Here is a 23,474-nt window from a genome sequence, read left to right on the forward strand (position 1 = left end):
GCATCACAATGAATTAAAGTCTTGGGGCTTATTCAGGCAGGGATGACACTGCTGCCCGTCACTTTGGGATATGCCATGGAGCCTGAGTCATTCTTCACATAGAAAAAAAACATAGGGAAAACAGGAAATGACACAACTGGAATTCATCCTCATCACAGCTAATGTACACAGAGAGAGGAATGGCACATTCTGACTCATTCCCACTAAACTTCATCTTCCTTGTAACTCTCCCCACTGTTAGTGAAGCACTCAGATGAAGTGGTGCTGGCATTGTACAGTAAAGAATTGGGAGCAAGCAGGTAGAGCATTTTGACAAATGTTTAAGTTGTCAAGAGTAAAGTTTCCAAAGAGTGATAGAAACAAAAAGAACAGTCTCACTTGTTCCAGACAACTAATCAGAAAACACCTCTTGTGCTAAACTAATAAAGCCAGGTACTGGCAGGAGTACTAGTTGCAAAATAATATCACTTCATATTGCTTCCAAACAGTTTTAACCAATAGCCACACACAGTTAATTATAGGTTCATTTAGTTGCATACCAGACGAAGAGAGTTAACTCTTAGATACTCAGCACATACTACTATGCAAGGCATGTTTCTCATGCTGAGAAATTTATAGCCAGCAGTTTTAGTAATCGAAGGATGTTTTCCCTTTCTATCAAGCTCTTCAGGTAATTTCAAAGTATTTCTACGCTAATTTTTCAGTATTGCCATTATAAAAACTCAGTATTTCTTAACTTCTTCACTAACTCCTTTCGTCTAGAAAGAAGCACAGGGTATCTTCATGTTTGATTCGCAGAGAGACATTTTAAAGATTCAATCCTAACACCTAACATGCTGTTCACAGTTTGTAAGTGACACTGGAGGCATACCCATTGCGCACTCTGCTACCTTCCTCAGCAGGGAAGAGCACCTGAGCTGCATCAAACTCACTCCCATTCCCTTCAGCCACACTACTTTGCAGAAATAACACGATCTAGACTGTGGCAGAGGCTTCAAACCTGTTGCCAAGGATGGTTGTTCCCCGGGTGGGATATCACCATGCTGGCACATCAAGCAGCTGCTGCTCAGGACAGGGATAGCTAGTCTTGTAATTTTAAGAGAAACTTCCCATTACTCCTCCAGCTAATCAGCATGCAATTATTTTAGTTATCATAAGGCAGCAACTCGATCACAATAACACATTGTGTTTTGTGAACACATGTCCACACACTTGGTGTTTAAAATTCAAAATATTCACAGCATCATAAAGTAACATGATTTTGGTGTTAATTGTAACATTTCTGTGAGAATAATTATTCCACAGAGATGACTTTCAAATTAAGTTTTATACAGAAGAGTTTTCCCCCTCCAGTTGCAGTTTGGACAATAGATCCACACTTCCATGTTTTCAAATAACTTCCACTTATCAGAGATAAGATCCTACCAGCAAAGCCTATCTCTGTAGCCTAGCAGCTGCCAAGATCAGCATGCCCGTATCAAGGCCAAGAATTTTAACAAGGATCTTTGGCCTGTTGTCAATGAAAATTTCCTCCTATACAGAAGAAAGTGGAATTTCCTAAATTTACACTTGATGCTTAGTGCAGTCAAAGCAAAACTCTTTTGCTTTTTGTCTTACTTTTACCCAGCTTATTAGATTTTCTCCTTTTCATTCTAACAGGCATTGTAAGCAATAGTTGAAGCCTTTGTCTTACAGATGAGCAAACACCTATTAACAGATATTCCCTTTTGAGGTTTACTGCATTGATGCATGTAACTCCCCTCAGCCAGCTCACCTTCCAGACCAGCCACAGCTGCTGCTTTTTTTGTTAACAGATCTAACTCTTTGCTACTTAGAGATGAGTTGAATAGCAACATCAAATAATACCATTTATAGTTCCTCTTTCTAAGCCATAGCAGTGTTCAAGGCCAGGTTGGACAGGGGTCGGAGCAACCTGGCCTAGTGGAAGGTGTCCCTGCCTGTGGCAGGCAGTTGGAACTGGATGAGCTTTAAGGACCCTTCCAACATAAACCAGTCTGGGATTCTATGATTCTATAAATGAGTTTTGATATCAAGATAGATCTTTTTAACAAAGGGGTAACCAATTGCTCTTGCTCTAGGTCTTTAGTTCACAAGGTCATAGGATGCCTGTGACAACAGCATCTAAGCACCAGTTTCACCAGTACATAAACCCATCAATAGAAGAAACCATGAGTGTCTGTAGCACACATTTAGTGTATTAATCAGATATTAATTTTATAAATATCTCTTTAAGGTGAACATTAATATAAACTATAATCCTGTGAAATAGAATTGCAAAAAGTCTTAAGGTATTCCTTAGCATGGTTATTTGAAGCTATAATATTCTGGAAAATATTGTAAGACTTTGGTTACACCTTTTAGTTAAAATTTGCTCCAAGTATAGCAAGACAAACTTGTCAGGTGGATTTTCTTAGAAAACAAAGCCTAAATACTCACTTGGTGTCTGGCTCGCTTCTGCCTTCCTATCTTCTCATATGCCATTGGTAATGGCTGCACCTTTTTAGTCACTTCAACCAAATATGACAACAGGTAGACATTTTAAAGAAAATTATATGAAATAAAAGACCACAGGGATCATACAAATCCTATAAATGCTCCTGGTGGCAATGTGAATGCTGGTGGTGTTAGATTCACAAAGGCAATTCACAAAGAGCTTGCCATCACCTGTAAGGCATGATTTTCCAGGAAAGCATCTCCACTGTTTCATTGGTTACATTTCCTGGACCTTTTCTGTTTTAACCAGGGTCTTAATTCAAGCTTTTGGGCACATATTCTTGATTCCTTATTGAACTTCTTTATCTACACACTATTGTGCCATCTCAATAGTAAATTGTTTTATGACTGCAGGATTTATATATCCAAAGATAACAGTGTGCTGTGTCTCAATTAAAATCTCATGTGGGAATAGCCCTGTAAGAGAATACATGGTTATACTCATAATTGTATGTGGTCTTCTATTTAGTATAAGATGTAGCATGCTTAAGGCAAGGCTAGTTTCCTTAGGGTAGGCCACCAGCTGATTGCTACCAAGAAAACCTATTTGCTAGATCACTAGCAATAGGTGTTAGCTTAGATCTGATTTAGAGTTTGTGAATACTGACTCTTCTGTTTTCTCAGAGACCATATGAAGCCCATTAGGTGCAGCTCACATTTAAGTACCAGAAGGCTCAGAGTCATCTCTATAACCAGTTCTAATGCAGATTAATACTAGTGCCTTTTGGCACTGACTGGGCATGCAGAGCCAAGCATCCTCTCTGCAATTACCTGAAATCCTTATCCTTTAATAGATCCATTCTACATTCTTCCAGTACCAAAGCAAGCCTTGTTTGTGTCCTTGGACTAAAAGGTTGTTCTTCATCTAATTGATTTTTTAATTGTTTACTGCAAAATACCTGGAAATTCTTTCCATTAAAGCAAAAGTCTGTTCCATTTGTACAGCAAATGCCAGCAATTATTGCTTTTAGTGAGGGTTCAGGGTTTCATAGCTTCAGAGTTTTCTGCCACCAAGTGTCTAGTAAAGCATTTGAACCAAACCTTGATTTAACTTTCACCTTTACCGAAACTTCTATTATGGATTGTTCCAAATGCCTCTACATAGCAAGGTAACTGAGTTCATGTTACTGACTCATCATTGCAAGGCTCTTGGAAACGCTCCTGGAGATAATTCCAGCTCAGACTGTAGGGGTTTGGGCTGTAACTGGAGAAGATTCCAGTTTCTATCCGCATTGACACAGCATGGTAGCAGAGATTCAAGCACTCAAACCTAGAGTTATGTGATGAATGGGTACACTTGGTCAGAGGTGGAATGAATGAGACTGCATCGTGCAAGATCTCCAGCATAATTCAGTGCAAACTATATGTGCAGTATAAACACTGCCTGTTTGTCTATTAAAAATGTTCTCAGTGAGTAGCCTGGCCATTAGTTTCCTGCTAATTTGGCCAATGCCTGTCTTCTGTTGGGTTTTGCTAAAATTGCTGAAATATGAAGATGGAAGTGTCTAGACTAATGCAAGGAAATCAGTCTTAGGTTTAGAACCCTAAATGTCCAGTGTAACAAATGTCATCTTGGGAATACAGGAGAAGCAGAACTGTGCTCATCAGCTAGTTCTGAAAGTTTTGCAACAACTTCGGCCTAGATTTAGGTATGAAGCTCAAAAATCTTGTATTCTGATTTAATTTCTCAATAAACCATCAAAAATCACAGGTTAATATAAACAGTACAGGGCAAAACAGCTCTGCTCATGGGTCAGAGTTAGGGCTAATAAACGCTACATTTTCTCTTTCTTAAAACTTGTATTACATGTTCAGCATAACTTTTACAACACCCATACATAGCATGTGTTTGCTTTGAAGTGATTATGCTCTGTGATAGCTATATCTCTGCCAAATCAGACTCTACAAAAGGGTCACATCCAACAGTGCTGAAACCACTGGTAGAACTGAATCTATACAGCAACTGCTTCCACTTAGATTATATTCCCCTCTGAGTGCTGGATGGCAAGTGCGTTCCCTGTGGGAAGGAAATGCTGCTAAGTGTCCAAAGTGAAAGAATTACATTAGAAAATGTCCAAAATGGTGTGACCAAGCAAGTGGCTTTGTGGAGCAAATCCATCATTGGAGCAAGATCTGACCGTTTCAGTTATAAAAGGTGCATATATTAAATTTGGAATCTGAGATCTTTGTTATTTATTAAGAGGCCCTGGCCCTCGGTTAGCTGCATGACAGATTGTCAGTTCTGGTACGCATATACACGAAATGCATGTTTTGCTCATAATGCCAGAATCCTCTAAAATTGCGACTGCAGGTAAGTGATAGCATTTATCATTCCCTAATCTTCAGCGTAAATCAGGAATTCAGTTTTCAACCACATAAAATATAGGAGGGAGCTGAACGCCAAAATACAAGTGGGACCATGTATCACAATTTCTGATTAGCTGAAAGTGGAGGACAAGTGGAATGAAAATACATCCGTGTGGATTACTGTTCTTGTGCAGTTCAATTCCCTCTCACCATTTAGACTAACATTAGTATTCCCTTTATCTTTACTCTGGGCTGTTGAGAAGATGCAGAGTTTGACTGTCAAGTTGGGACTTGTTTTAAGACACATGTAGAAAAAGTAGGAAAGCCATAAAATAGTACTTTGATGCTTTCAAATACAAACACAATACTGTAAGAGTGCAGAGGATGTATGTATTTTTCACACCTAGGAAACTGCCCAGCAAAGTCTTGCTGTGCACTGCAAACACTCTATAGGGATGGGATTTTTGGAAGCACTCAGCTGCACCCTGTGGTCCCACCAACCTCAATGGGAGTTTTCCCATTCAGTGAATTGGACTAGCTCCAAATTCAGTGCTTGGCCTTTCTGGGAATCCTGCTGCCCCTTAACAAGCGTGTGGTGGCAAGGTTGCCAGGAAAGACTTTGTTACATCTAATGCTCCTTTTCTAAATGCACTGACCTGCAGCCGTGGTGCCAGGCCTTGAGGCTGGAGGCTTGGGGAGAAGGCAAGTACTCTGGACAGGAGGGCCATGAAGCACAGGAACTGTAGGGTGGGACAGGACTTGGTTTTCCTCAGGTAACAACATGCTATAAGTGGACCCAGTTCTATGAGTGAACGCTCCTTCTCTTTGCCTGAACCTTACGACCATGTCAGTGAGAGTTGTCAGAAGCATTTTTTACATGTTCTATTATTCCACCTGGTCACAGACAGGCACAAGCCACGTGTCTAAACCTTCTTGTAAACCTTCTTGTAAACCTTCTCCTTCCTCCCAGTTTAATCTACACAAAATACCATACACCTGAACTAAGCAAGCCAGCTACCAGGACATTCTACATAGGCATTTATAGGCACAGGACAACAGGGAATGGCTTTAGCCTCCAGATGGGAGATTGAGATGAGCTCTTAGGCAGAAGCTCTTCCCTGTGAGGGTGCTGAGGCGCTGGCACAGGGTGCCCAGAGAAGCTGTGGCTGCCCCATCCCTGGCAGTGTTCAAGGCCAGGTTGGACACAGGGGCTTGGAGCAAGCTGCTCCAGTGGAAGGGGTCCCTGCTTGTGGCAAGGGTAGGGACTGGGTGAGCTTTAAGTTCCCTTCAACTCAAACCTGGCTGGGATTCTATAATTCTATGTCTACCAACCTCATCTGTCAGGGGTCTGAACAGCTACCGTTGAAGTCTGTCAGAATTGCAGCAAGGGGCACCTACCTGCCAACAAACTAAGCTCCCAGTCTTCCTACAGCCTACAGGAATGGAAGCATAGGAGCACTTTTCCTGGTCCCTTATCAGTCAGGCAAGAAGTCTAGGCAAGGGCTTGGTCATTCTGTGTGGAGGGGCAGCACATGTGCTTGTCACTCTTACACACTCAACACATCTGTTGGCAATGGAGGTCCAAGTGAGGGAGTAATGAGGGGACCTGGATGTAAATGAACAAGCTCTTGATCAAGCAGGCAGCACTAGTCCTAGGTATGCTTCGCTCTCCATGATCCCTCACAGGAATTGTAACTACAAGTGGAAAGTTACTTCTCAGAAATCCTTCCCAACTTCAAACCACTCTCAACCATTTCACAAGTAGTTAGAATCTACCAGTAAAGAGGAAAATAAGTCATCAGCTTTGTATTTAAGAAGCATCTCTAACACTAAGGACTAGAAGCTTCTGAACACAAAAATCAGGAACATTTCTGTGCCCGTGCCGACAGCAAAAATCAAAAAGGAGAAGAAAAATTTGTTGGGAAATGTGAAGTGCAATTGTAAGGGCACTGTTGAGTTCTGAACTCCAAGAAACATGTGGCTCTGCTGCTGATACTCTAGTATCAGTTGATGGCTGGTGCCAGGGGTATGAGTGCAGCCTCACCCAGTGCTCTGCTCGGAGCTGGTCTCTAGACTCCCTGGAGTCACTGGTAATTCTCAGCAGCTCCACACAGGCGAGCTTTATCCTGGTGTGCGTGTGCCATTAGAGACACTCTGATGGAGCTGAGAGACAGATGAATACAGAAGCACATGGGTTTGGTCACTATCAGTCAGTTGTGCTGTTTGCAGACATTGCTTAGCACCAGATTACCTCTGGTACAGACATGTGTGAAGGAATTTTTTGGTTCCACCATGGGCCCCGTGTCCTCCAGCACGCTGACTGTACCCTGCTAGCCAGGCAGTGTGCATCCTTGGTCATCTTCTGGAAACAGAGCTCCTTTCAGGAGCCCCTGGGCTGCTGGGGTCCCCTGGAAGGCTGCAGTCTTCCTCAGGCAGGACCACACCAGCAGAGCTGCAATCCCCCTCCACTGCGAGCAGCTGAACTGAGCCATGGGCACAAGCAGGAATAGTGCCGTGTTTTCACGTGCTTTCAGACCTAGTTCAGGCAGAAATATTAAACATCCAGAATGACAGGCCTATATTCAGAAATGTGACAGATGTTCAAATGTTTGGCTGCCTCTTTTATCAGTCTTGTCTCTTTTCTAACAATGCGCTAGATGCTTACAAGCTTTCAAGTGGTTTGTCTGCAAGAGCTTGTTCTCTGTGCAGCTTCTTGTCTTCATGCTAATAGGCCAGTTAAAGTAAAAGGTATGCAGAATGAAGTAGGAATAGCTGTCTCTTCTAGAGAGCAGTTACATTCTTGCAGTTGTGTGATGATTTCACACTATGCAAGAACTGGAAGAAGTTCAGGAAAGTTATATGGCAGCAATCTCCTTCTGAGGTCAGAAGTGCTAGGAGGTGAGGGGGAGAGTGTCATATAAGTGGAGGCTTCAAAGAATGGCTTGGGAGAACTCCTGAACACCATGCTTTCCAAATGCAGGCGATTAACATCATTGCAGTTTTCCCTGGAGGATACAATACTGAGCACTTCGGTCTATTATGACCATTTCATGATCCACTTCAGAAACACCTTCTGTTTTCTCATAGTTTGCTTGATATTTGCAGCAACTCTGTTAGGCACGTACTGCACTTCTCCTGCAAGCCTGAGCGCTGAAAGGGAAAACTGAAATGCTCCTGATTCAGAGGATGAAGGTACATTGCAAAGTTAGTGCACCTGTGTATGCTCCAAAGAGAAGCACTGAATAAGAATCCACCTTGATGTGCTCTTGAATTGCAAAAGCTTTCTAATGCAGCCTGTGCCCATGATTTATAACAATGACTCATAATATTGCATTATACTTAATATGATGTAACGCTGATGCAAGATGCCATTCGTGGAATTTCAATGTCACAGAGAAAAGAGAGGAGAGAGCAATCTGGTCATGTACCTTGCCGTGCTGTCAAAATGGAACGTTTACAGCCAAAATGTGTAGAACCTTTCAGTACCTACTTCGCTATTTTTCAGTAGCGTAACTTGGAGAATAACATTTTTATTTCCTGGAGCATAGATATCTCTCAGACGTGCATTATTGTGTTACTCACAGTAATTTAATTAACTTTGTACTTGAGAAGACAAATTTGCTAACAGACAATTCAGCCTTGCAATTATAACCCCTCACATGGAAGTTTTCAGGGCAAATCAGGATTATGCCTTTAAATTAATTCAAGCTTTATCTCTCTTTTCTGACCCAGCTGTTACAAATTCTCCTCCCTGTGCTGCTTGCTTCTTCCTGCAGTGAATCAGCATTTCAGGAAATACTAATTCAAAGAGGAAAGACACCCTAAACTCTGCTTCTGGAGGTCAGAAATAGCTGCTCTGCAGTAGGCTTGACAAATTATGTGAGGCTTCTTGAGCTGCTTGGGGCCCGTTGTGTAGGGTGTATGTGACCCGTGTTCTGAACTCTGGCCCTTCCCTTCCAAGCAGCCTGGGAACTTTGAAGTTGTGCCTGTGTGCTACAGAACTGAGTCCTGGCAGTTTGTCACCGAGACAGGGAGAGGAACAGAGTGAGAGCCCTGCTGGCTCCACCCCAGCAGTGGAGGCATCACCCTGCAGGAGCCATTGGCATCACTGGCATCAGTTTGCAGCATGGGAGCAGCTGGAAGTGGAGACATTTCACACCTGCTGATCGAGTGCACTCACTGTACGAGTGCTTCTCAGTGTGCCCTGAGCACACAAGTGTTTTCCAAGCATTGCACTAAGGCTGTTGGAGATAAAAACACATGGATATTCTCCACCTGTCACCTCTAAAATCCTCTACACGTGGCACAGTCAGTTTTCATTCACCTCTAGAAAGAGCTGACAGACAACTGTGAGATTGCTCTGGCAGAGTCACGTTGGTTTAGTGGTGGCCTTGGCAGTGCTCGGGTAACAGCTGGACTGGATGATCTTGAAGGTCTTTTCCAACCTGGTTGATTTTGTGATTCAAAGAGACTGTTGTTGGCACCACAGCAGATAGAGAGACATCTGCCTAAGTAAAATAAGACTATGAGAAGGTGGAAAGTCTTGAATTAAGATCTCCAAAATGTCTGGATCAGACTTTTCCTGGTTCTCTGTAGGTTTATACCATGCAGCGCAACTCATGCCCGGTGGGCCTGCCCACTGCAGTGCAAAGTCTGTCATCTCTTGCTCACCAAGATGAAACAGATGAATTTGCCAGGGATTCCTAGAAGTCAACTAGATAATAACACATCTATGATTTACTAGAGTGCATCCTGAATCCTCTGCAGCTGGCGTAGTCCTAAAGAAGAACCATTCCACAGGTCATTCGTGAGTGCCCAGGGCAGTGGGCACAGCACACAGTACAGTTTCACATTGCAAGACCAAAGTAGAGGGGACTGGCTTGTGAACGGCACAGAAGTGCCTACAGGTGAAGATAACAAATCAATAAGAATTGAACATCTGGTTTATTTCTGGAAGGCCAGTAGGTGCCAGTCTGTCTCCTACGTGCATAAATATCATCAAAAACCTAGCCATGGGCGAGTAAAACTAGACAAGAATTTGTAGCCCAGAGGAAAGCCACCAAGAATAGATTGTGTGGAGACTGATAAGATCCATATTGCTCCAAAAGGGAGAGTACCACCTCAAAACAAGACTGTCTTTGTTGTGAAAGGGTTAGGTTGTGAGAGACCTAGCTTGCCAAATACCCGTAATGGCCTACCTCTGCCAATTGTCTTTAAGTACTGTGATCTTTCACATAAGAGCAAAGCCTGAAAGGAATCTTGCTAGCAAAAACATCATTTATTCATTCTCTCCAGGATGGTGGAGGAACGTGCCTCTTCCCAGTCATGCTACTCCTTCTTTCCCCTGAAGATTTCAAACAGAGATTTGTTCGAACAAAGATCAGTAATTTTGCTCTGTAAGGGATGCAGGAAGAAGAGTAGAAATATCTCTAGATCAGAACAGTTCCTGAGCCTGCTGGAGAAATGGCAGATGGCCAGAGATAGCACACACCACTGTTCTCCCAGGTAACAATGAGCAGAGCTCAGTCTTCCAGGCACAATCCTTTAGGACAGCAAATTGTGCACATATAGGAGAGAAACACAAGGAACTCATGTCCTCAAGGCTTCTGAACACAGGCCAGCTCTAGGACCAGCTGCCCTCCTTCTCTGCCCTGGGTCCATACCTGGGCGATAGTGGAGACGAAAAAATGCAACTTCTTCTTTTCCCTGTATCTCTGAGCTTTGCATTGGAAAGAAAAGAATTCTAGGCCGTAGCCAGTTCCATCTCTGTATGCAGCCGTCTGCAGGCTGCTCTGTCATTTCTTGGGAGTCTTTTAACTGCCAGCACCTATAGAACACAAGCAGACCTTTCAAGGAAGTAGCTTTCCCACAGAGGTGAAACTCCTCTGCAGTTTTCTGTTTCAGTGGATTTGTGCCTGTATAACAGAGCAGACTGTGGATCTCTGTGCTTTACCAGGCTTCTCAGTAAGCAAGAAAGATCTCAGATCATTTGTTCAGCAAATATTAGTGGGTAGCCCTTGATATATTCTCAGACCTCAGTGTTAATCTTGCTAGTGGTTTGACATACTGTGTTTGCACTCGAGAGCCAGACACAAGCAGGCACTGGGGATACTAGACAGAGTAAAAACCATAATCTCATCTATAAAACTACTACAGTAGCATTAAATAAAAGAAGGGTTAGACTTTTGTTTGGGGTGGAAATGGCTTTTTTTTTTTTTTTCAATCTACTTGGCTCCAGCATAAGTGGAGCTGTCTCAGAGCCCGCAGGTAATTACTACAACAAAAATAGTATCCACAAATTTACTGCTGTTCCTAACTTCCTTCTCCCATTTGCTTCTAAGTCACACTAACATAATGCTCAAATCAGTACTAATGCTCAGTGGAGGAGGTAAAGCAGAGAGCTCAGAAAGCAAGAGGACTGGCATTCATTCTGTAAGATGCGATTAGCAGAACAGCACCTTCCGTACGGAGAGCGGCGCTGGACTACCTGCACACGGGGAGCACGAGGCAGCCCCTGACCACTCCTCGCTGGTGTAAATCAGAGCCCTTGCACCACCGAGACTGTTCAGGGTATGTTGGAGAAGGCCTGACCAGCAGGGATCTGAGGAGCACACATCAGGTCAGGCCTTGTTTCTGCAATAGCTGCTGTTGATAACCAGGAAACTGGCTGAGTGGAGCAAACAGCAACGGCAGCAAACCTGGGGCACTCAGTGCCCAGGATCCACAGGAAACGTGTTGGAAGCTGCTGAATTCCTGTCTTCCTGAGTGCTGGTTCTGGAGAAGCTGCTTTCAGCTACCCAGTCCAAAAGAATGGGGAGGGGACAGGCATCTTGCTGTGCAGAATGATAAAGCAAATCCATATAATGGTGTAACAGTGAGTCAGCCTGTGGCCTTTTTGCTAAAGTATTTTAATACTTTCTAGAGGTAGTCCTCACACAAAGAGCAAGGTTTAAAGAGTTGGTTTGAAAACGATCCCTTTTCAAATGAGGAGTTCATGTCTGAACCTGACGAAAATCCCATTCACCCACACAGTAGCAGCAAGCTTTCTACCATAAATTATCATTTGACTTTCCAGTTAAAATGTTTGTTTGCTTTTTTCTTTTTCCAGCTGTAGAGGGTAACATTTAGACAAATATGCGATGGACAGATGGTCCAACCAGCTCTTATAACTCACCAAGGTGCCTACTTGTCTACTGTAAACTGAGGTCAGCATTAAAGCACACTGTACTTGCAAGGCACTGTCCATGACCTAACCCATCTCCAGTCCCAGGCTGGAGACGGCCTGGGAAGAGGGCAGAGGGACTTACCTTCCGCCCGGCCTCATTGTTGTGCAGATTCATGAGTGTCCTTGCATTTTGCTTAATCTCCCGGGCATCCACAAACACTTTGGCGAATCTTATTCCGTATCTGATGTCTGCAGAGCAGCCTCCCCATTTCCATCCTTCCTCTTTATGGTACTGTCCTTGTTTTTCTTTGTCACAGCCACAGTCACTCAGGTTGCCCTGTGTACAGGCAGCTGTGATTGCATGTGCTACTCCAGCAGCAATGATGGCGTATGTGAATGCTGCTTCTCTGCTACCTGAAATGAAAACAGCGCTGTAAATACATGATACAACATGGTGACATGAGTTAGAAAAACATAGGCAAGGTCCTGCCGTGCAAAGAGCAGGAGGCTATTATTAGGAGTGCTGTAAATCTGCAGGCATAAGCAGGTCTCTACTCTTCTAAGTATTGATTTTTGTGGACGTTCACTTTCTGAAATGATAGCTGTCTACGAGATAGTAAGATAAAAAGTATTGTTTAGGTAACTTCATATATGTATTTCCAGATGGTATTAGAAGTAGTCAAACAAAACTTTTTATAGCAACAGGGTGGGGTGGCAAATGCTCTAGCTCAAAAAGAAAGAAAGAAAAGAAAAATAGGTGGAATTGGGAGTGAAATTGCTAAAACAACCACATTAAACTTCTGAAAAAAAACAGAAATGGGATTTTATTTAGAAATTGAATTCTGCACTAAAAGGTATTTGTACAGGAAACCAGCCTCTGTTTACAGGAAGAAAACCTCTGTTAGAAATCTTGTTCTGAAAATGTCTTTACTGATACGGAACATGGGATTTTTACATTGTAGGTATCACAAAGTTTTCAGCAGTGATATTTGTGCAGACTCAATGAAATCAGTTTTGGGTTTAATTTCAAAATGTCTCAAAATTTAAATTTCAAAATTTAATTTTTCAAAATTAGGATGGAAAAAAAAACATACCCTGTTGCAGGTACATGACAAAAGCAAGGCAAAGTAACAGCCTCCCCAGAGGGCTGTGAGGAAGAGGTTAAGCCAATATTGATTTGTGCAACACAGAATCGTAGGATACTTAGGGCTGGAAAGGACCAACAACATGGCTATAATAACAACAGGCATCTGTTTGGTTCTCACTTTAGATCTATGATTTAATTTATCTTCTTGAAGCTTTTTTGCATTCTGCTCTGTGGGTTTCCCACATGTGGATCCTACAAGAACTGAGAGACTTTCAGAACCAGTTCTGATGCACAAGGGCCCCTTCAAAACCTAAGGAGGTTTGCAGAGGACACCTATGTCTGTCAAACAGCCCTTTAAAAAAATCTTGGATCTCCCAAACTAAGCAATTACCACTACTCCTATTTTTCCAAGGTCAAAATCTACTCTTGCATCAATTGGATCAGAATCAGGCTCTTAATTAGGAGAGGTGCAGATGAGAAGATCAGCTTCCCTTCTCCAAACGCCCAGCAGTGGAGTTCTGGCAGAGCTCAGCTACTGGCAATAGTTTCTTATACATGAAACAAGCACATTTCTGTTGTTTATTGGTTTTCACAAAAAAAAAAAAAAAACATTACTTGGGAAAGAAATCTTACAAGCACTTCATTCTCCGCTATATCCCTTTCACATCCATGATCTGGATTTCTCTTACTTGCCACTAAATGCTTCTTCTAATGCAAAATGTTCGCTTCCTTAAGGCAAGGAAGTACAATGGAAAACAAGATAGCATAAAATCTGTTAATAGGCAACTTCATACCCTTTTATCGCATAGGCAATATCCCCACTAATACCGCCATGCGCTGTATTTAAGAAACTTGTAGTAAAGTATTATTATTCCTCAAAGGATTTCTTGTATTTAAAAAAAAAAGTCACAAAATGTTGAGCTGTAGACTTTGTAGATGAGGCTTTCCAGAACATATGACTTTTTATGAAAACCTGAATGTGGGATAGAAATCACAGGCTTTAGATAGATTTGGAGTTGCACTCTCAGTGCCTCTGTGTATGGCGACCAGAGGAGGCAGGTGGGAATTGGGTCCCACTCCAGAGTGAATCCACCAGGACCAGCCAGGGCACCTTGTAGTTCTTCTTCCAGTTTATCCTCAACAATATCCTCACTATTTTAAATACAGCACCATGAAAAATGCACTGACAAACAGGGCAAGGTACAATAAGAAGTCCCAGTTTCTCTGCTCAGAGGGGAGCAATGCATTACACTGGGTTTCTGGCGAAATTTGCATCTGGTTCTGGTTTTCCTTTGGTCGGATGACTTCTGCTCTATCACAAGCTGCTTTCAAGATCCAGAATAAAAAACACTGGGAGATCACTTTAACCTCACATACTCAACATATTAAAGGCTAAGCAGCTCTTTTGCTTCTTAGAAGGGAGCAAAATGCAAAGCAGAGAGTATAAAACTGGCACAGGCAGAATCAGACCGCAGTGTCAATCTTGACCATAAAATATATTACACAAGTTATTTTATAAGTTGGTCTTGTTTGAGGAAAAAATTGAGCAGGTTTTTAAAACTAAAGTTAGAGAATTACAAGGTAAACTAAGTGTCTGGAGGGATTGATCCAGGCAGGAAGCACCTTGGCGTTTGTGCAGTATTGATACAGTGTAACAGGCTTGTCCCCTCTGCATCAAACTATCCCTGCTTTTCCAAAAATTAATCACTTTTTGAAGCTTCATTACCCTTGTCTGGCCCATAGGAATGCCAGCATACAGGCTAGGGGGAGGCTTAATTCATTTTGAGCCTCCTCTGTGACAATGCTTTAGATACCAAAGGAGTGTAACGGAGCTTTGGACAGCAGATGGGAACATAGAATTACAGAATAGTTAGGGTTGGAAAGGACCTTAAGATCATCCAGTTCCAACCCCCCTGCCATGGTCAGGGACACCTCACACTAAACCATCCCACCCAAGGCTCTGTCCAACCTGGTGTTGAACACCGCCAGGGATGGAGCATTCACAGCCTCCCTGGGCAACCCATTCCAGTGTCTCACCACCCTAACAGGAAAGAACTTCTCCCTTATATCCAATCTAAACTTCCCCTGTTTAAGTTTTAACCCGTTACCCCTTGTCCTGTCACTACAGTCCCTGATGAAGAGTCCCTCCCCAGCATCCCTGTAGGCCCCCTTCAGGTACTGGAAGGCTGCTATGAGGTCTCCACGCAGCCTTCTCTTCTCCAGGCTGAACAGCCCCAACTTCCTCAGCCTGTCTTCATACGGGAGGTGCTCCAGTCCCCTGATCATCCTTGTGGCCTCCTCTGGACTTGTTCCAGCAGTTCCATGTCCTTTTTATGTTGAGGACACCAGAACTGCACACAATGCTCCAGGTGAGGGCTCACGAGAGCAGAGTAGAGGGGCAGGATCACCTCCTTCGCCCTGCTGGTCACGCTCCTTTGGATGCAGCCCAGGATACGGTTGGTTTCTGGGCTGCGAGCGCACACTGCAGCCGGCTCATGTTCATTTTCTCATCGACCGGCACCCCCAAGTCCTTCTCTGCAGGGCTGCTCTGAATCTCTTCTCTGCCCAACCTGTAGCTGTGCCTGGGATTGCTCCGACCCGGGTGTAGGACCTTGCACTTGTCATGGTTGAACTTCATAAGGTTGGCATTGGCCCACCCCACAAGCGTGTCAAGGTCCCTCTGGATGACATCCCTTCCCTCCAGCGTATCAACCGGACCACACAGCTTGGTGTCATCGGCAAACTTGCTGAGGGAGCACTCAATCCCACTGTCCATGTCAGCGACGAAGATGTTAAACAAGACCGGTCCCAACACCGATCCCTGAGGGACACCACTCGTTACCGGTCTCCAGCCGGACATCAAGCCATTGACCACAACTCTTTGTGTGCAGCCATTCAGCCAGTTCTTTATCCACCGAGTGGTCCATTCATCAAACTGATGTCTCTCCAATTTAGAGAGAAGGATGTTGTGTGGGACAGTGTCAAACGCTTTGCACAAGTCCAGGTAGATGACATCAACTGCTTTACCCTTGTCCATCAATTCTGTAGCCCCATCATAGAAGGCCACCAAATTGGTCAGGCAGGATTTCCCCTCAGTGAAGCCATGCTGGCTGTCACCAAGCACCTTGTTGTTTTCCATGTGCCTTAGCATGCCGTCCAGGAGAATGTGCTCCAAGATTTTGCCAGGCACAGAGGTGAGACTGACTGGTCTGTAATTCCCCGGGTCTTCCATTTTCCCCTTCTTGAAAATGGGGGTTACATTTCCCTTTTTCCAGTCGTCGGGAACTTCACCTGACTGCCATGATTTTTCAAATATGATGGCCAGTGGCTTAGCAACTTCATTCGCTAGCTCCTTCAGGACCCGCGGATGGATTTGATCAGGTCCCATGGACTTGTGCACATTCAGGTTTTTAAGGTGGTCTCAAACCAGATCCTCTCCTACAGTGGGCCCAGGGTCTTCATTCTCACAGTCCCTGCGTCTGCCTTCTGAGACTTGGGTGGTGCAGTCAGAGCCTTTGCCAGTGAAGCCCAAGGCAAAGAAGTCATTCAGAACCTCAGCCTTCTCCAAATCCTGTGTAGCCAGTTCTCCCGAGAGCTTCCGGAGGGGGTCACATTGTCCCTAGTCTGCCTTTTATTTGCAGTGTACCTATAAATCCCTTCCTGTTATCCTTAACATCCCTGGCTAGGTTTAATTCTAACTGGGCCTTAGCTTTCCTAACCTGGTCCCTAGCTTCCCAGACAACCTCCCTGTACTCTTCCCAGGCCGCCTGTCCTTGCTTCCACCTTTTATAAGCCTCTTTTTTCCCTCAGAGTTTCCTCAGCAGCTCCTTATCCATCCAAGGAGGTCTCCTGGCCCTTCTAGTTGGGATGCAGCACTCCTGAGCTTGCAGTAATCAACCAACAGTCTTGGGCCCCCCTGCCCTCCAGGGCTATATCCCATGGAACCTTACTAAGCAGGCTCCTGAAGAGGCCAAAGTCTGCTCTTTTGAAGTCCAGGGCAGTGAGCTTGCTGCACGATCTTCTCACTCTCCTGGGGATCTCAAATTCGACCATCTCATGATTGCTGCATCCGAGGCTGCCCTGGAGCATCACATTCTCAACCAGCCCTTCCCTGTTGGTGAGCACAAGGTCAAGCATGGCACCTCTCCTTGTCGGCTCCTCTATTACTTGCAGAAGGAAGTTGTCTTCCACACAATCAAGGAACCTCCTGGATTGCTTGTCCTGGGCCATACCATCGCTCCAACAGATGTCAGGGTGGTTGAAGTTCCCCATGAGAACAAGGGCCTGCACGCGTGAGGCTTTTCCTATTTGTTTATAGACTGCTTCATCCGCAGGTTCCTCTTGATCAGGCAGTCTGTAACAGATCCCCACAGTAATGTCTCCCACGGCTGTTTTCCCTTTAACCCTGACCCACAAATTCTCTGTTAAGTGATCACCTGTCCCCAGACAGAGCTCCATACTCTCCAGCCTACCCCTAACACGAGAACATGTGCTTTCCTACCACTTTTAAATAGGAAATGCTACTCCTCTGCTTCTGGTTTCAGCAGACAGTTGAGATGCCTGGAGGATCTCGGAAGGAAACACTGCTTTAACAAGGTAGGCTCAGTTTGCTGCTTGCAGGCAGTGGGTGGTTTCCTCTGGGGCTCGGCTGGTGCTCCAGAACAGCTGACCTGCTCCGTATTCAGTCTGATCTCAAAACATGGGTAGGTTGAAAGGTGCAACATCATCACTGCTGGATTCTGGATCAATATAGGAACTGAGCTGGTATCATCCTCTTTTATCTTCTTTCTTGTTTAGTTTTCAGCTGAGACTTGTGCTTTACTTTCCCTCTGAAAATCCAGTGGTAAAAACCTCAGGATCCTAGTGCTAGAAAAAGGTCAGGCTTTGGTATCAACACTGTACTGAGACTCTCATATCTAAGCTGAAGGTGATGGTAACTGTAGCATCACAAAAATATTTCATAGGTGGGAACAGCACCTCTGGTGCAGGAAGATAAAGAAATTCAGCAAAGCAGGAGGTATGGTACAAAACATAGGGCAAAGAAAGGACAGAACTAGCAGCAATGCATCACACCATGTGAGACACAGAGCCTGGTTTGGCCAGTGACCAGAGTAAGCAAAACACTTCTTTCCTAGCAAAAATAGGTAGATAGTCAGCAGGTTGATGGTAAAATCAAGGGGATTGCTCTTCTGTATGACTGGTAGAGTGCAGAAAACTCTAATCTGCACTAATTACCTTCTCTAGATGGCTCAGAAGATCAGGCAGTAGCTGGGAGAGTAAATTGGTATGTTTTCAGCAGTGAGATCAGAAAAGACCTTCTGGGGAGAGCTTAAATAAAATGTACTCACTGGCGTGAGCTATTCAAACTGTCTCTTGAACAATTTTATGACCCATTCACTAGACACCTTGTGTGGAGACCCAGGAATTAAACCTTCTCACAGTCAGTTCTCACTGAGCCCATCCTTAAACTGCAACTGGACTTAAATCTATGGTTTAAAAAAAAAATAATAATAATTATTTTTTTAAAAGTAAGTTTAATTTAGAAATGCATATAAAAAACAACCCCAGGGATCTTTGTGGGAGGATTGGTGGAAATCATGATCCCAGATGTTAGGTCAATTTAAGAGGTTTTGTTGAGGTTTTTAGAAGCTGCAGGAAAGGATGCAGCAGTCTGTCAGAGGTTGCTTTGGTCATTAATGAAGCTGGTGATGTGACAGGTCTCTAACCACGGCAGCGTTGCCAGGTATAACTGCTGTAACACCATAAGTGATTCTCAAGCACAGTGACTGGCAGGGAGTGGGGGGCACACCCTGTGCTTGACCCCAGCAGTGTCACCCACCAGCACTCAGCCTAGCCAAGAGATATGGGCACTGACACCAGCCTGGCTCCACTTCCCCATCCACACAGGGGCTGTCCTCAGCCTAAACAAGTGCTTCAGTGCTATGGGAACACAGAGGCTTTTCTTCATGTATTGGACACAAAGATCTCCCCACTCTTTCTGGGCTTCCATAAGGTATTCAGCGTGTTGCAGCTCCAATTGCTTTGACTGTAGAGACTTTGGCATCCATGGCCTCCAATATTCCTGCAGCTCCACTCTGATGATGCAAATCATGCTCCGACGCACTGGAGTCCTGGCTTTAGACCTTTCACTGGGCAGCATGTTACAATCCCAAGCTGGCTTTGTCTCTGAGCTCTGCACAGTCAACTACCACCACATTGTGTCAAATGTCACAAAGGGAAGCACTAAGACTACCACAGATAAGGGCAAATGTGAGTATTACCAAGACAGGTGGCTCTCCTGACACTGAGCATAGTTCCATACCTGCGAGCATTAACCCTGCAAATACTCACGTGTGTGTCTTTGCTTTTGGGTATGAATGTTTGTGCAACTGGGTTTTGGCTGATCAGCAAGTGGATCAGCTGCAAAGAGTGGTCTGCATTCTGGTTTTAATTTAGCTTTCAATTTAGTTTCATCTAAAAATTTGAACAGTTTGTAAAAAGCTTCATTCACACTGATTAGAAATAAGAACTTAGTTTTAAAAAGCTGCATAATCCCTTGATGTTGCATAGGAAACAGGACCTAAGCTTGCAAGATAGAGTGGGTTTACTTGCAGGAAGTCAACGGGTGCTCAGCAGTTCAGCACCTCTCAGGATCTAAGTATGCTTCTAAATAACTTGGCCCATCCCATCAGTCCCCCCCATGAACTGACTAAGCTGTGAAATAAAAAAGACAAATTTCTATTTATCTCCCTGGAAAACATGGGTTGTATTTTTTGCTATTTAAAGCCAAAAGGTCAGAGAGGGAGTTACCTGCAGTGACATGAGCTGAAATATGATTGTGAAAATAGAAAGATGGAAACACAATGTGCATTGCCAATTATGTGCCACAGCTAACATTACTTCACATCTCTCTATAGAGGTCATAACTCATAGCTAGGAAAAACGAAGAACAGATTCATCCTCTGCCTACTTTGGGGTGTGCCTCCTCCTTCCTTGGTAGGCTATGTACAGTCTTGTTTTCTATTTCCTTAACCTAGCATGTGTGATTAATAAAAATGGTAGCTTGAAAAAATCGCTGAAGTACCCCTCCCCTATTTGTCTTCTCCCTTCTGTAGTGGGTCAAAGTTTTGAGGGGTTTGGTGCCTTAAAATATTGTACTGACTTGAAATGAAAATGGCAGTTATCTATATATCAGCAACATGCCCTCTGCAAAGATTAGTACCAGGGAATAAAAGAAGTAGAGTTGCTCTAAGACATTCGAGAGTTTGGGGGGTTTAGTCACTGCCCACATTCACAAACTGAAGTTTAGTTTTGTCAACACATGACATTCTTGGAGAGGAAACACTGAAAATACCCTCTTTAAACTTATGAAGTTGCTACTGAAGGCACGTGCATTACAAACATCACAGCCAGTGTTTCAGAGTTGAGACAACACTTTTGCCTTTTGTGATGGTTCTCATCCCTCCAGAAGCCGTGCTTCAGGAAGAGCCAAGTGCTGACCCTGCAATAGGAGGGACTCTTCCACCTTTCCAATGAAATGTAATCTCTCTGTTTCTCTGAAACATGTACTCACAAGACACATTTGAAGGCAGGTATGAAAACCTTCTGATGGGAATTCCACCTGCAGTGACCTTGGGGCAATGTTTTATCTTACTGTGACAGTCCCTGCTAAGATAGATTGACTTTTTGGCTTACAGCAGCATGCTGGGTTTGGGATGTTCAGGCCATATTTCAGCCTGGCCTCTGTTTTGCCTGGAAGTAACTGTTCTCATGCAAGAATCTGACATTAAGAACTGGGTGTAAGGGCTGGAAACTGAGCAGAAATACCAATCCAGACCTTGCTTGAGTAGATAGCAAGAGGCTTGTGAATTTCAATATTTCTTTTCCATGTATCTCATGGGTTTTGCAACACCACTGGGTCAGAAAACTGAACACTGAATAGTGCAGGAGCACTCAGAGCCTAGTTTCCCATAGGCTTGTGCAGGTAATCTTACGTGCAATATGAGAACAGCAAGATTTTCAGGATGAGCTACCAGTGGTTTAGTTGGTCTCTTATTTTGAAATTCAAAGAATCAGACCATAAAGTGATTACATCAGTAATTCAAATCAAAAAGTGATTACATCAGTATTTCAAATCAAAAAGCTCTGGAAAATGATTGAAGACTAAATCCTGTCTTGAACACACCTGCACCAAATGTTTGCAAAACTGTGTCCTTTACACAGTGACAAAACAAAGTTTTACTCTGTTTTCTTTTAACTCTACCTGACCAGATAGGAGAATGAGCTAGATCTTGTTCTCTTTTTCATACTAGCAAAAGAGAGAGTTCCTGATAGCTCCTGAACAAGCTACTTAAGGGTTTGGCTTGTAGGGTAGTTGTTATTTATTGCAATAGACAAGAATATCCCCTCTTCCTTTATGCTGTTGAAGCCATAGAAGAAAAGTGTATTTTAATATATGGGAAATAAATCTGCTAAATTCAGTCCAGTGGGCAGTGTAGAGCTAATACAGCATATAAAGGACAGCTAACAGCCTCTCCTGTTTAAATGTGTACATCTGAGTATATCTGGAGTGATCCCTCAAAGGCACTGGGCACAAGGTACACTGGTGCTGTGCGAAGAAGTTTGGTCCATATGGATTCTTGGTTTGTTTTCAGTTTTCCTTATTCACATGAATAATGCCAGATGGATGAAGGTATCGATGTGATTATACTGAAACATTTTTTAGAGTGAAAGAAACCAAATAACTGATGCGTTTCAGTAAGACCAGGATGAAAACTTGGTTGAAACCTGTTTTGCTGTAATGCTCATTGAAGACCACCACGTCTTAACAGCCCTCGGCTGATTCTCTCCAGCCTCTCCTATGCAGGGTCCATGACAGCTTCTGCATGGTCATAGTGGCTTTCTTTTCATAGACCAGTACTGAGATGAGTTTCCTTTGTGTGTCACTTTGCCGAGATTAAGTCAAACAGTTTGCATTAGTTTCACTTGGGAGCTTTCATTTAATAGTGGCAGTGCTACTCAGGACATGGTTTTTCCATTTTCCCCTGTGACGCCAATATAGTGCTGCCCTCTAGATACCATGGAATGTCTACATATCCTAAGGGAATTATTTGAGTTAGTTATTCTTTGGCCTGTGATTATCACAAAGTTACTGTTGACCACCTGTTGACAAGGTTGCACACCGAAACGGGTTAGTAAGGCACTTGATGAAGAGCCTTCACTATAGCACTTGCTCTTTTTGCAGTCCGTCAGAGCCCAAATCTGATTTTCACTTTCTATCAAAGGCATCCCTGGTTGCTCAGATGTTGAGGCTTGAACCACATTTCACCTGAAGAGAGGTGGGCAGGAATTTTTTGGCCAGCCCTGCTTTAAACCCTTGGTTTAATTGTGGCTGTCTTCAGGAGCAGAACTGCTGAGCACTGTAACAAATAGGTTTGGTTTTAGAAGTGTCCAGAACTGCAGCATTGCGTCATCTCCATGGTTATTTTAAAATTTCTCTTTGTGACTTTACATTATTAATAAGGTGTCTACAGAACTGTCTAGAACAAAAATCCTTGTGGTGATCTTGATGGTGACTTTATCACCCCCGTAACTGGACAGAGTCCTCTGCTGGAGTAAACTGATGTCACTTTTACTCTGTTATTTCTCTTCAAGTTATTGGCACTTTAGTCACCAGCTGTCACGATAAGATATCCGCAGTATGTCAGTAGGGAAGAATCTCTTATTTGAAGCACAAACTAGACAAAACAACACAAGAAATGGAGAGTATATGCTGTGCACTGGTTTGAAGTATGCTACACGAGGTGGTAACTCCAGTCTGTGATCACAAATAGGCCATATGAAGCATGAATGAGTTTAAATAGTTGTTAACTGTAACTCTACAACTAAATTATCCCTCGAAGATGGATTAGATGTGAATTTGCTAAAATACAGATACACACAAGCTACAGATTAGAGCAGGAAAATTGTATTTGATGCCTTCCTCCTACTGACCTCAGTGTTTCACCAGGGCTGCCTGTTGGCGTTTTAAAAGTAGGAAAAGAGGAGCACAGAGCAGGGTCTCTGTCCCTCAGCCACACAATGGCAGAGCCACAGGGAGAACTGAGGCCTCCTGAATCACCCTGTAGTGACAAGAAGAGAATTTCAATAATTTGGGCACATTTGCATAACATTCCTAAAGCGGATCACCCTGTAAAGGTGAAAGTAAAGAAGCCAGGTTCTGAAGAGGTTTAGCTTGGTGTGCCATCAAAATCAGAGCTTGGGAAATAGTTCCCAAGAATCTGTGGTATCCAAGGGAACTTATTTGTATGGACAAACACACACAAATCCTATTAGCATAAGAGTTATTTAAGCACATCCTCTCAGATTGATATTAGACTGCTCACTGCACACACGTTCAGT

General features: G+C 43.6%; 1 protein-coding gene across 1 annotated transcript in view; it reads right to left on the minus strand.

The window, feature by feature from the left end:
* WNT7A (Wnt family member 7A) overlaps positions 1-23,474 on the minus strand; it is a 38,893-nt gene that overhangs the window by 11,319 nt on the left and 4,100 nt on the right. Inside the window, exon 3 of the mRNA XM_065687531.1 lies at positions 12,129-12,400. Within this exon, the coding sequence (XP_065543603.1) occupies positions 12,129-12,400 (272 nt within the window). The remainder of the gene's footprint in view (positions 1-12,128; positions 12,401-23,474) is intronic.

The sequence above is a fragment of the Lathamus discolor genome, chromosome 7 (assembly GCF_037157495.1).
Source record: "Lathamus discolor isolate bLatDis1 chromosome 7, bLatDis1.hap1, whole genome shotgun sequence".
Lineage (NCBI taxonomy): Eukaryota > Metazoa > Chordata > Aves > Psittaciformes > Psittacidae > Lathamus > Lathamus discolor.